The 14543-nt window shown below is 45.8% G+C and overlaps 1 protein-coding gene across 1 annotated transcript in view; it reads right to left on the reverse strand.

The window, feature by feature from the left end:
- Positions 1 to 6904: 6904 nt before the first annotated feature.
- The window catches only part of Ipmk (inositol polyphosphate multikinase), a 34364-nt gene continuing 26725 nt past the window's right edge, over positions 6905 to 14543 (reverse strand). The window contains exons 5-6 of the mRNA XM_041655358.1: positions 13423 to 13504; positions 6905 to 9779 (exon numbers count right to left, since the gene is read on the reverse strand). Coding sequence (XP_041511292.1) covers positions 9166 to 9779; positions 13423 to 13504 — 696 coding nt within the window. The 3' untranslated portion in view covers positions 6905 to 9165. The remainder of the gene's footprint in view (positions 9780 to 13422; positions 13505 to 14543) is intronic.

Consider the following 14543-nt stretch of genomic DNA (forward strand, 5'->3'; position numbering starts at 1 on the left):
TCACAGACGCCTTCTTGTTCTTTCAAAGAAAGGAACCAAGAGTTAAGTGGCCCTCTGCTATTTGCATGTGGGTTGGACAGCCAGCACTTACCCTCGACAAGTCCTTGTGAAAATACCAAGAAATGGGCAACCAACATCTTTTGAAAAGACTATTGTAAACAAGTGAAGGACATTTGATACTTGGAAAATATACTTTGGTTGTCTGAAGACGAGGTAGAGGAGAGGTTCTCCACCATTCCCTGCTCTATGTGGGTTTACTTCAAAAAGATACTTTGTCACTGCGAAGAAGCAGACAGGCACAGCCCTTTTGTAGAAGCAAGGTCTCTACAAAAAAATGAGAAGGAAGAAGTCACGTGGGACACTCACAGCTACTGAGCACCCTGTCCACTCATCCAGGTCTCTACAAAAACGACGAAGGAAGAAGTCACGTGGGACACACACAGCTACTGAGCACCCTGTCCACTCATCCACTTTAGGTCAGGCAATTTACGCAAAGGCTGCAATTCAGAAACCAAGATTAAGCCCAGTGACTCAGTGAGTTAAGCCCAGAGTGTTGCCTGTTGTCCTGTGTCCTGATTGGCTTTCTATTGCTGTGATAAACACCGTGACCGAAAGCAACCTGAGGAGGAAAGGGTTCATTTCGGCCCACAGGTTGGAGTCTATCATTGAGGAAAGTCAGGATAGGAACTCAGGGCAGGGATGGGTGTAGAGGCCATAAAAGTGCCCATTAGTGGGCTACTCCCAGGCTTGCTCGGCCATCTGCCCAGGCGCAGCGCCACCCACAGTGGGATAGGCCCTCCCACATCAATCATTAATCAAGAAAATGTCCCCACAGTCTTGCTTGTAGGCCAATCTTTTCTCAGTTGAGGTTCCCTCCTCTCACATGACTCCGGCCTGTCCCATGTTGGCAAAACACTAACCAATGCATCATTCCTCCGAGAAGACACGGTCCCGTTGCTATGCCAGCAAAACGTACTCAGAGCACACTGGGTGGACTGCTTCACTATGGGGAAGGTTTGAGGGCTAAAAGCCCGGTCCCTGTGCAACCATGAGGACAGATGGCGTGACCTTTCACAAGTGGGACCTACCTAGGTGGAGGTGCTTACTTAGGTCACGGGGACCCCACCCTTAGAATAGACTAATTCTGACTTCCTGGGGTGGATTGGTTCTGAGCAGAGGAGTTTTGTTTTTGAATTTTTTTTTTTTTACAGTGATTGAGCAAGGCCTCTGAATTATCTCTTGCTTCCCATGTTCCACATGATCTCTTTTGTAAGTCCCAAGTGCAACCACAGGCCCTGTGCCATGACGCAAGCAGAACACCTCTGTCCTAAGGTTCAGCAACTGGGGTCACCTTTCTGCCTCCAAAACTGAGACCCCGCTGAACTTGTCTTATGCAGTGCCTAGACGAGGTGTTAGTCCTTGCAACACAAAACAGTGATGCTTGCTTAAAAAGCAAACAAACAAAAACAGCATTCGGCTGGAGAGATGACTCAGCGGTTAAGAGCACTGGTTGCTCTTCAACAGGACTCAGGTTCAATTCCCAGCACACACGTGGCAGCTCACAACTGTCCATAACTCCATTTTCAGGGGATGCAATACCCTCATACAGGCATACATGCAGGCAAAACACCAATGCATGCAAGATAAAAATGTTACTGGACGGTGGTGGCACACACCTTTAATCCCAGCACTCGGGAGGCAGAGGCAGATGGATCTCTGTGAGTTCTAGGCTAGCCTCGTCTACAGAATGAGTTCCAGGATCTCCAGGACTGTTTGTTACATAGAGAAATCCTATTTCAAAAACCAAAAACCTAGCATCTCCTCTGTCTGGGGGAAATGCATGAGAAACACACACGCGGGGAGGGTAATTATAACCAGGAAGCGTGTTGGAGCTCAAATCCTGCATTAGAGCCAAGCAGCTCTCACACCTTAACTGAACCTGGTCTTTCAGGAGAAAAGTTCAACAGCCACTTCGTGAACAAACACTGTGCTAAATATAGAACCAAAACTGTCATGGACTCTTTAACAGTTTTCTGTACACATGAAAAAATACTCAGCCGTCACTTGTTGTCCCTGAGGAAGTTCACGAGGTTCATGGATAAGATGTACAGGATAACACTCCAAGTTTAAAATTGAGGAGGTGCGTCACAGCAAGGAATCTGGGTAAGAGGCAAAAGGGAGATTCTTAAAGGTATTTATAATAAGTATCCAGTCTTACGATAAGACAGGGCTGCCCAATGAAACCAAGAACCATGAGAAGGCAAGTCTCGCCTAGGCCAGTATACAGTCTGAGGATGGAGCCTGTGGCTGACTGTGCTGTGGCCAGGGTCAGAGCCCCTCTCTGGTGTCATCCCATAGGGACTGACTTGGCAATCTCTAGACTCAAATGGAAGTTTGCAGCCTGTCTTCGTGCTCCAGTTTCCCCTGAGGCCTAGGCTAGCCTAGGCGGAGAACGTCCTGAGTTCATTGGCCCACACCCCAGAGCGCACAGCCAACTGCCTACCTCTTAATAGAGAGATTTAAGGAGCCCCCAGGAGCAGATCCACCCACTCAGCTCGAGCCTTGCTACAGAGTTAAGCCGATTATACTTGGGTGGGATGGAGTGTCAGGGACTGCTGGGATGGCCAGGCCCACCCAGTACCTGAATTCATTGTTCGCTCCTCTGATTTAACCTCAAGGAATTGAGACCAACAACTCCGGGGAGGGAAGCTGCAAACTGAAACTGATGAGAGCTGCAAGTTACTGTGGCAGCTTCTTCACAGATGTGAGGGTTTTCCTCTGAAAGGTACCCAAACCCATGAGGTGGGTTCCATCCATGTTTATATCCACGATCCTTACACTGCATGGTGAGGTTCTCATACCTGACCCCTTCCTTGTGCCTATCCTGTGAAAGCACACAGCCCCGACTATAGCTAAAGGTCAAGCCACGGAACCTTCTAGATCTGGATGGGTAACTGAAGGTAGTATCTGTAGACTTTTAACATGGCTCAGCAGCGAGAACCCTAAGTAGCCAGTCAGATCTGGCTTGCCATGTAGGCTCTCTGCCCAGTCACCTGCCTCCCCAATGGTGCACCTGCGTGCGGTACGTGCGCATGTACGTGCATGCGTGTGTGCATGCTGGGTCTCCATAGGAATTCTGGTCCCATTACCCTGTATGACACTGTTCAGAGCTGACCTGATCCCTGACACAGAAGCTGCAATTGTTTCCAAAATAAGTAATTCCGTTTTTGTCAATTTTTATTGACATGGGAGGGGGGGTGCAACTCAACTCCCAGGACTGCGGGAAGGGGGGAAATCCTAAGGGATTTTGTCAGTTTTGTTAATAATAGTTACGTGTGTATAGGGTGGGGGGTGGGGCATGTTGTTGCAGGTGTGCTTGCCCTTTCAGAGGTTAGAGCAGGTAGGTCGGTGTCTCTATTGCATTGACACAGGCTCTCTCACAGACCTGCGAGTTTGGTTTTTCAGGTAGGCAGGCTAACAAGATCTGCCTGTCTCTGCCCGCAATGCTTGCATTACATACAAGTGCCCGAAGCCATGGCTGGGTTTGATGTTTACACTGGTGCTGGGAATTCAAATGCAGGTCCTTATTGCTTACATAACACTCCTATGCACCGTGCCATGCCATGCCCCCTCAGGTTCTTAAACAATAGTTCTAAAGACTGCAGGTGTAGCGCGGTGGTGGGGCACTTGCCTAAGCAAACATCCGGGGCAATGGAACCAATTGCCCAATGGCGATTTACAATGAAAACGCACCGTGCCCTGTTTGGATGTCCAGGATGCTCTGGTTCACACAGCACGTGCTCCGGAACTGGTAAAGTTGTCAGCAATCATACAGCCAAGGTGAATGCTCAACTAATGGAAAATGGTGAGTCTAGTCTGTCACCCAGGTCACCAAAGCTACAGCAGGACGGAGAGCTGAGGTCGGAACAAAGTTAGCAGTCCCACCTTCCAACTGAGAAGGGTTGCCACTGAGCCATCGCTGGCTGCATCCTCTCACACCTCAAACCATTTTGTTGTTGTTCCATTTTGTTTGAGATGGGGGATGGGGTTGTTACTCTGTGACCCTGGCTAGCCTCGAGCTCGTGGCAATTGTCCTACCTCAACTTTCCTGCCTATTTCTTTCTTCTTTTTACCAGGCGGCCCAGCTGGTCCTGCACTCTCCACACCCAGGGGATGGTGTTCAAGTCTTGCTGCATATGAGTGCAGCCCCACATCCAACAGAGGCCACAGAGGCCAGACTCCGTCAGCATTATCTCAGCAAACCCATTACCTCCATTTTTTGGTTCCCCTCAGCATTTAGTCTTCGTACTTGGCTTATGACACAGGGACTGTGGCCGTGATAATCTGTTCTCTCTTTCGGGACTTGAGCAGCCAGTCTTACCAGTTCAAACCAAAGGTACTGGTTTGATTTGGCTCCCTGAAGCACTAACCTGGTCCTGACAAGGAAGGACCATGCCCTCTATATGTTGTCATCCCTGGTGACAGTCCTTGCCCTCTATATGTTGTCATCCCTGGCGACAGTCCTTGGGAGCAGCTTAGCCCCATTGCGTGCTTTGCCTCAGTACTAGAGAGCACACATCTCGAGAAAGACTTATGGAACTCTGTTTTTAAAATCTCAAGCCAGGCATGCGGCACAATAATCATCATCATTGCCCCAGCATTTGTGGAGGTGAGGGTACGGGGATCAGGATTCAAAGCCACTGTCATCTACATAGGAAGTTCCATGCTCAGCCTGGGCTATTGATAACCTTGTTTAAAAGCCAACTGATGGCGAAGCTCACTGGTGTTAACCAATCACACCCAGTTAAGGTGTGGCTACCTGGACCTAGGAAGAAAAACTGAGAGGGACCAGGTGTGCGCTTTCTCTGGGCAATTCCCGCCTGACATAGAGGAAGTTGGACTTCCCATTCCTGTGGTATGTATGAGTTTCCCTTTACGACACAGTGAGTCTGTCTCATAAAACAAAACCACACCCGAAACACTTTCATAACAAGAGCAATTTCCCCAAGATCTTACTTTGTATGATAGAAAAACAAACATTCATAGGAGTTGATTCCGCTCCCGCACTTAGTGAGTGTCTCCCAACTCAGTCCTCTTCTAATGCCTCCTGCTCACGCCATATTTAGGCCACAGCACCCAAACATCCGCTGCGTCGTTTACACCATTCGTTTGTTCAAACGTGGTAATTAATGAAAAGAAACTCCAATGCAAAACATTTTAATAAGTTGTCGAATATACAGTTATTAGAATTATCTAAATATCACTTATAAAAATTGGCATATCACATTAAATGACTCCAGAAACACAGTGACGACCCTTGCACGCCAAGGATATCCTGTCAATGGTACAAATTACAAACACTGAGAAAGAGAACTAGAGACACTGAGACATCTACACCCAAGCACCGCAGTACATTCATTCACCGAGTACGGGAGGGCCGCGCTGCCGCCTGCCGCTACTGTGGGCACAACCTGGGAGCAACTTTCCACGCTTTTGTACATCTTCCGGTACAGATCCCACAGCAAAGTGTCTATGGATGCCTTCCTCCTCGTCTACAGGGGATCGCAAGCCCTGCCTTCAGTAATTGTTAATCCTCTAAGTGGACACCAGGCCAAAGTGTAGCTACAATGACGCATTTTTAAAAAATAATTAACAATAAAAAAATTTCGACTTTCTACTGACTTAGTGGCACGAATCATGTCTGTTCTTAATAGAAGCTAACAAAACAAGGTGGAAGACTTTCAATACTGTCAGCAAAGATGTGAACTCCTTCTCAAAACATCAGTATTTTATGTTATAATGTAACTACTGTGAAGTGAAGAAGGAACTTCATCACTGACAAACTTGAAATACTGAAATCTGACGTCTAAGACGCTCGCACTGGTAAGGGGCGACCACAGCAACACTACGCTAGTATTGTTCTGAAGGCGAAGCCAGGCTTTGTTTTCCAAGTAAAAGTGGAATGTAAGGTTGTTTAATGCCGTCTCTAACTGCCACCGGCTGGAGAGTCAAATGGGAGCCACAACGCTGCACTTGTAACTTCACCTACTTTCGCTTGGTCTCAGCCCAAAAGTCAAAAAAAATATCGGCCTCCTCTGTGACTTAGCACTCACCACATAATCTTTACCCAAGCACTAGCCTCAGCAGCTCTCAGTGAAGGCGTCTGTGCATCTGCGTCACGGGAGTCCAGACAGGACGCTGGAAGTGGTGAGTTTTGAAGGCCTCACAGATGTATACTTGAAAGCAGCTTGACTGGCGCACCTTGGTGAAGAAATCTGAGTGACCCGAGGGCCAGGCCTCCAGAAACCACCCTGCAGGTCACTGCGTTCTAAAAGGACTCGATGTGTGTGTGTGTGGGGGGGGGGGGGGCAACTGCAGCTACAGGTATACAAAAGTCAAGGCCGGGGTCTGGAAGAGAGGTGTTACAGCAGACCTCGGGAGGTGTGGCACTAACAGTCAGCCACTCTAAGGACAGCCTCAGCGCCTGTCACCTCACCATTCAGCCCTCCCCCTGCCACACACTCCAAATTCCAAAATCAAGGAGAATATTGCAACTGAATTATGGAAATTCATCCCCCCCCCCAATGTTATAAATTTGATAGTTCCTAGGTCTGACAGGAAGAACATCACGGAGAGATCATGAACCACGAAATGACAGTGTCATTACTGAATTACATCAACATTCAGAAACCAGTTCTTACTCAGCTGAGCGGCCTGCGGGGCCACAGTAGCAAGCTGTAGTGTGCACAGGCAGAGGGCACAAGCCCCCTTCAGACACACGGAGCAAAGCATCCCAGACTAGTGAACACCACAGCTATCAGAACCACTCACACACATTTTCAAAACTCTCTTCAAAGACTATTTAAATATTTAACAAGTATAATTTATGCAACTTCCATCCATATTAAAATAATTAATGTAAATACTTTATTATAAAACTATTTTACAATTTAAACTTTTATTTGAGAAACATATTCACATCCACAATTTCTTAGAAGTCCTTTCCATGAGTGCACCCCATGAGAAATACACTAAAACCATGTTGGGGCGCGGGGGAAGCTAGCATTTCCATCAGCCCAAGTCATCTCCTCATTTGCTTGGTTCTTAAATATCTCTGCGTTCACATACGCTTGGGCTAGTGATGGATGCCTCGTCCCCAAAGTGGCAACTCTCAGCATCATCTTACAAGACAGGACAGACTAGAAAACGCCACAGGTTGATTACATAAACACGCTGATCACATCATCGAAAAGCATAATCAAAAAGTAACATAAAGAGGGCAACAGTGGTAAAATGTAAACAAGAAGAATTGAACGTTAATCCCTTCCCTGAAGAGCAGAGATAAGAATCGCTTCCTGTTTTATTCAGACAAAACCTAAAGGCAGGATGCTGGCTTCCAAAATGCCTGAAACAGCTGTGGATGAAGGGTCTGGCTGAGCTAAAGTGTGCCCAACACTTTGAGTACTTGAGTTGACTTAGTCATCGTACATCGCCTGGCACCATCCCAAATGGCCTCTTAAGATTCAAAATAGTGTTCACCAGATGAGCTTGAGAGTTACGAAATCACATCCAGATAACAAGTCAACATTGTAAGAAAAAAGGTAAAACTCAAAGTTTTCTAGTAATTATCGCTTGGAACTCACTCCCACAGAACAAAATAAACAAAACCCTCTCTCTACAGCCAGTACACGCTTGGGCAGAGAACATGGAGGCCTTGTGGGGACACCTGCAGCCTCCTGAGTGGAAACTCACAGAAGCACGAGCCCCAATCACCCTGGCTGACGACCCGTGTGTTCCAGGCTCACGCTTGGGTGTGGACATTTGCAAATAGTCCGCGGATGGGGTCAGGAGAGTAAGAGAACTTAAAATCCCCTCCACTTAGAAAAAATGGTTCTAGGGTGAACAGTTTTATTTGTAATTCTGAAAGAAAGGGGGTTTAAAAAAAAAAGTCAAGTCATAACTCAAAAATATTTTCCAGAAATGACAAGCCGTTCAATTATTCTAATCCATCAGTGAGTTAAAGTGCAAAGAACTGACAGCAAAAGGATTTGCAAATTTAATCTCAATTTTAAAAAATCTTACTGATAATTAGTTAATTTGAAAAAGGTGGTAGGTGTAAAATAAACATAACACTTACAAATCTATTTTCTCAAGGAAAAGTTGCCTGCCCTTGTTCTGAGTGAAAATAAATTTCTCTGTTAGATGCCGTGGGCGTGAAACCGAGACAGGATTCCGGCCTATAGCAGCCACAGTTCTGTCACTGCGTAACCAAATTCTGAGAAAGGTGTTTACGCTAAGGCTTGAAAGTAAATGGGGATACATTTTTTTTTAAAGATGGATTTTTTAAAAAAATGGAATAAACTCTCAAAATTATTTAAAGAAGAAATAAACCAAGTTTCCACCATGCCCCTCTCCGAAGCCTCACATTGATAATAAAAAGCCCCGCCCTTTATGACAGCTTGCATAACAGAGTAATTTGTTCTTTGCAAATAATCTCTCTTCTCCTGACCCCAGGGAGGAAATATTTGTGCTCTTAGTTCCAAGACCGCTGCTGCTACTGTTGCCGGCCATGAGCCTCAGCCAGCCTTCCCGTGAAGCAGCCCTGAGCAGGGAGAAACTGTGGGGAACCCTGCTGGTGGAACACACACATCTAAGCACCTTTCATCGGCTGCTCTTTTAACAGGGAGCCCACACAGCCCCATTTTCTGTGTGAAATGTTCTCCAGTTTTAGGGAGCTTGGGCACACTGGTCCTGATGAAAACAACCTGTGCCTTCCAGATCCTAAGGGGATGGCCTGACAGTGTCATAGTTTAGATACCAGCAAGGTTGGGTGGGCAGGTTCCTTGGTGACGGCGACACAAAGCGACATGAATTCTGAAGGACTGCAAAACGGTTTGCACGTGGCCAGAGTGTTACAGCTGTCTACTCCCTGTCCCGCACGTTCCCTGCTCGACATTCCTGTTTCTTTAGTCTTCATAGTTTTCTAATGAACAAATTAGTATTCCTGAGTAAGAATATAAAAAAGTTAACCTTCTACCAAAAGTATAAAGACAAATAGAACGCTGACTCACAATACAAACTTTTTACAGAGCATTACAGGGGTACAGCTAACGCCTGCGGCTCGCCACGGTGACCGGGCCACTCCTTCACAGACCACAGCAAGACTCAACTGTCTAAAATACTCCGCAGGACAGCAATCAAATGCTTCAGACCGTAAACATAGCCCTCATCGATGGTGTTGCTAGGGAACACGTGAGCAAAGTCTATCATCCGCACTTCCACTTCTGCCGTCTCCGGACGCCCCGCAGGAAGGTGGTAGAACACTTTTTCCAGTTGGGACAGCACATTTCCGTTCAGGTGCTCCTGGGACATGCTTTTCCACCCGTTGTCTTGCTCCAGAGTCTCAACTTTCAGTGAAGTCTGACTGTGGTGCTTTTTGGAGTACAGCTTTCTGTGCCTCGCGTACACCTTGGATAAACTTTTGCCTACCGATGTCCCGTTGGCCGGGGAGCTAAACAGGTGAAAGTTGTTATTGCATTCCAGGACGTCTGCGTCCGACAGGTGGCCTTTGGAGAGAAACTTCCCGGCCAAAGTTCTCTCGTGGGATTTTGTAGTAGCTGGCTGAGATGAACCTTCATAAACAAACAGTAATGAGCTTGCATAAAAGTTAAGCTGCTTCTGATTTTCAAACCATTGGAGAATCTTCTCAACCTTCTGAATACTGGCAGCAATCGCGTCTTTTCTTAAACAGAAGCCATTGTGGAAAAACTTGGAGACACCTGTAAACGAAATACATCAGAGAGAGGGTCAAACTGTGTGTGCCTCTATCACTTGTAGTGAGTGCAGAATATTCTTTTACACCATGTGAATATATGTCACTGTGAATGGTTTAATAAGAATCTGACTGGCCAATAGCTGGACAGGATAATGTTAGGTGGGAGAACCAGACTAAGGACACCGGGAAGAAGAGCAGAGTGAAAAGTCCCCACTCAGGCATAGAAGGGAAACAGGAAGTATAAGATGAAAGAGAGGTAATGCCATGTGGCAGAATGTAGATTAATATAAATGGGTTAATTAAGTTGTAAGAATTAGCTGGTAACAAGCCTGAGCTATTGGCCAAGCACTTATAATTAAGTCTCTGTGTGTTTATTTTGGAGCCAGTGGTCCCAACACAAACTTCAGCTACAAGTGAGCTCACAGCAGATAAAATTCTTCACTTTGTCACACCATGCCTTCCAGTTAATCAAATCATTAACTATACAGTAAATGACATGTAGAAACTTAGATCAGTGCTCTGATGAAGAACTCATAATAGAGCTGGGCTATGGTGGCCCATGACTTTCATCTCAGCACTCAGGAGGCAGAGGCAGGCAGATAAGTTCGAGGTCAACCTGATCTACAAAATAAGTTCCAGGACATCAAGAACTAAAGAGAGAAATTCTGTCTTGAAAAAATGAAAACAAAAATTATTTAAATGATACCAATATCAAAGCATAATCCCTAAGGCAAACACTCACTGCAGGTAGACAGGTACTTTAGTTCTTGCTATGAATGGCACTGGTGTTGAGAAGGAACTCTTAAGGCCTGGGGTGCAGGCCTGTGCCAGCAATGCAGAAGGCTGAGGAAGGAAGATTACATGTTCAAGGCCTGCCGTGGGGCTCACAACCATCTACAACTCCAGTCCCAGGGGATCTGATCCCTCTTTTGGCCTCCCTGGGCACCAGGCAGGCATGGTATATACAGGAGGAAAATCCATATACATATAAAATAAAAATAAATCTTAAAAATTTTTAAATTATACATGGGAATAATATTAGTATTTAACCTTAATGATTAAACCTTAATGTTTAATCATACTTGGGAATGTACAGGTTAGGCAACTTGCTTTTATGTAATTTGTTCCCCCACTATACAACATAAACTGTTAGGAAATGAAATCAATTATCAGGGAAATGCAAATCAAAACTACTTTGAGATGTCATCCTACACCAGTAAATGCCAAGATCAATAAAACAAGCGACAGCTCATGCTGTCAAGGATGTGGGAAAAGAGGAACACTCATTCACTGCTGGTGGGAGTGCAAGCTTGTACAGGCACTATGGAAATCAGTGTGGCAGTTCCTCAAAGCCAGGAATAGATCTACGTCAAGATCCAACTATACCACTCTTGGGCAATACCCAAAGAAGGCTTCATCCTACTACAGAGACACCTGTCCAACCATGTTCACTGCTGCTCTATTCATAACAGCCTGAAACTGGAAACCACCTGAAGGTCTGCCAACAGATGAATGGATAAAGAAAATGTAGCAAATTACAAAATTGAGTACTACTCAGCTGTTAAAAAAAATCATTACATTTGCAGGTAAATGGATGGAACTAGAAAAAAATATCCTCAGTGAGGTAACCCAGAACCAAAAGAGACAAATATGATTTGCATTCATTTATATGTGGAGGTTAGCTGTTAACTCAAGTAGGCTGCAATCCACAACCACAGGGGTTAAGAGTACAGTAAGGGACTACGCAGGAGGGTGGAACTCTCTAGGAAGGAGAAATAGGATAGTTATGGATGGGCGGGGTAGTAGTTTAAATGAGAATGGCCTTTCATAGGGTCATAGATTTGAATGCTTGGTTACCAGGGAGTGGTACTAAATAAAAAGATTAGGAGGGGTGACCTTGTTATTGTAGGTGCAGTCCTGCTGGAGGAAGTGTGTCACTGAGGATGGGCTTTGAGGTTTCAAGAGCCCAAGCCAGGCCCTGTGGCTCTCTCTTCCTGCTGCCTTCAGATCTGGAGGTAGAACTCCCAGTTTCTGAGTCTGGCTGCATGCTGCCAAGCTCCCCACCCTGATGATCATGGACCAAACCTCTGAGACTGTCAGCAAGCCCCAGCTAAATGCTTTCCTTCATAAGAGTTGCCATGGTCGTGGTGTCTCTTCACACAACAGAACACTGACTAAGATGGGGGTGAATGGAACAGAAGGATCAAATGAGGAGGAGGGTGAGATAGGGAATCTGGGAAGGGACAGCTAAAAGTAAGGGCCATATGAAGGGTCCTATGGAAACCTAATACAGTAGAAGCTTCCTAAAATATATCCATAGGGCTGGAGAGATGGCTCAGTGGTTAAGAGCATTGCCTGCTCTTCCAAAGGTCCTGAGTTCAATTCCCGGCAACCACATGGTGGCTCAGAACCATCTGTAATGAGGTCTGGTGTCCTCTTCTGGCCTGCAGACATACACACAGACAGAATAGTGTATACATAATAAATAAATAAATAAATAAATATCTTAAAAAATAAAATATATCCATATTATGAAGGTGATCTAAATGGAATCACCAAATAATGGGGAGCAAAGCCCCAGATGGACATCTCTTGCCAAACGAAGCATCCTGTTGAAGGAATGGACCACATCTAATTGAGCTGTTGGCTAAAGGGACTGTAATGGTAAAAATAAAATGGCACTGTTGCCTGAGGGACACAGCAGCAGAAACGCTGCAGGTCCCTGAGCGTCAGCAGTGGACAGCGGGCACAAGGCCACAGTGGGCCACGAAGGCCAGCGGGTCCTAGGTAGGGAGCTGCATGGCAGGTGAAATGGAGCAGCTAGTCCCACAAGGAGCCGCAGCCACCCATGGCAGATGAGAGACAGACAGACAGGCATGCCATGCAGAGTGATGTTGGATATTTATTTAGTGGGTTATGGAGGGGAAAGGAAAGAAGGGGAGAAGGGAAAAGAGCAGAGAGAGGCGGGGCAGGGGAGGGGAAGGGAGCCACAGCAGCAGCTACCTCTCTGGGACAGAGATGGAAAGGGAGGGCTCAGGCTGGAAGCTGAAGATCAGCTTACCTCTGCGGATGGATGGGGGAGGGAGTGGGCATGGCTTTTCTCTTAAAGGGACAGCACAGACCATTACAGGGGCCCCCATGGGAACCCCCAAGCAACCCTGGCAGTTGCCAAGGCTCTTGGTTGCTACCCACAAACTGATGGTAAGGCCCTATTGTTGAAGAACCTACACAACTCATTGAACATGGAGAAGTCAAGCTGGTCCCTCCCTAGAGACTTTACTCCTAATGACTAGTGCTCATGATACAGGAAGGTACTAGGCACACTACCAAAAGAGACACACACTGAAATGGAAACAGAATAAAGGCTTCTTCCTGGGTGGGTTGTCTTAGGGAACGTATCACAGAAGTAGGAAGCAAGTGAGCCAGCAAGCTCACTAGTACTAATGAAGGTGTAAAGGAAGGGGTGCTCACAACCCACACTTGGGTATATTAGGATTCAGGGATGATAGTGAACCTACTTCTGTCTATTTAGTTTTGATTTTTTTTTTTGAAGTTTATGAGTTGAATCGTTATTCCGCAGGGAAATTACGTGCGAGCAGAAGCATCTTGCTGACTGCAATAGCAAAGCATTCATTTCCACGGCTCACCTTCCTTTAACGTCTCTTTTGTTAAGCTTCTTCCATAGTGCTGGTTCTGTGTCTCGTAGCTGTCAGAATGAACATGATAAACCTGTCAAAATAAAAGAGCAGTGAACATTCAAACACTAATAGGGGTGCCCTTGGCCATGTGGGGTGAATTCATGGCTAGATACAAAATCCTTCATTCAGATGTGAAGAGAACCATATCGTCACATGAACAGGCCTAAAAGAGCACCCAGCATTCAGGAGCCCCACTCTGAAAAGCTGCTAAGAGTAACATAGATTTTCAATATGACAGAATTATCTATTTCATTTCATCAAAATTAATCACAAATTTACAGGGCCAAGATGAGAGCATTTCCTAATACTGCAAGTTTAGCTGAGTTCAGCAACACAGGCCTCAACATTCAGGAAGTAGAAGCAGAAGGTCAGGAGTTCAAGGTCATCCTACAAAGCAAGTTTGAAGCAAAGGACTGCATGAAACTCTCTCTGCCACAGAAAAAGAAGTGGAGAGGAGCTGGATACAACACAGTGATCCTTCCCCAGCATGCAGACTGCCTGGGTTCACTCTCCAGCACCAGTATAAACAGGTGTGATTGCACCTGTGATACCAGCACTTGGTATTAGGTAGAGACAAGAGGATCAGAAGTTCAAGGTGAGCTCACCCACGCAGCAAAGATGCCAGGCTGAACTACAAGAGATGCAGTCTTCAGAAAATAAAAACAGAAGCTTCCAAAAAATAAGTTTTTGATATAATATCTTTTGTTATTTACATCTAAAATTATTCTAGAGTAAAGCAGATGGCAGTGGTGCACACCTTTAGTTTCAGCACTCAGGAGGCAGAGGCAGGTGAATCTCTGAGTTCCAAGCCAGCCTGGTCTACAGAGCAAGTTCCAGGACACTCAGGCCTACACAGAGAAACCCTGTCTTAAAAAACCAAATAAATAAATAAATAAAAATAAAACGATTAAAATTATTCTCGAGTCATTAACAAATGCAAACAGTTGAGAAAAGGAAATGAGCTGAAGGCATGTTTCAGCCTTGAGAGCTTTCCCAGAAGCCCAGGTGTGGTGGTGGAACTCTTTAATCCCAGCACTGGGAGGCAGAGGCAGGAAGATCTCTGTGAGTTC

This window comes from Microtus oregoni, unplaced genomic scaffold, assembly GCF_018167655.1.
Source record: "Microtus oregoni isolate MIOR12 unplaced genomic scaffold, Mior012 000007F_ref0000211, whole genome shotgun sequence".
NCBI classification, from domain to species: domain Eukaryota; kingdom Metazoa; phylum Chordata; class Mammalia; order Rodentia; family Cricetidae; genus Microtus; species Microtus oregoni.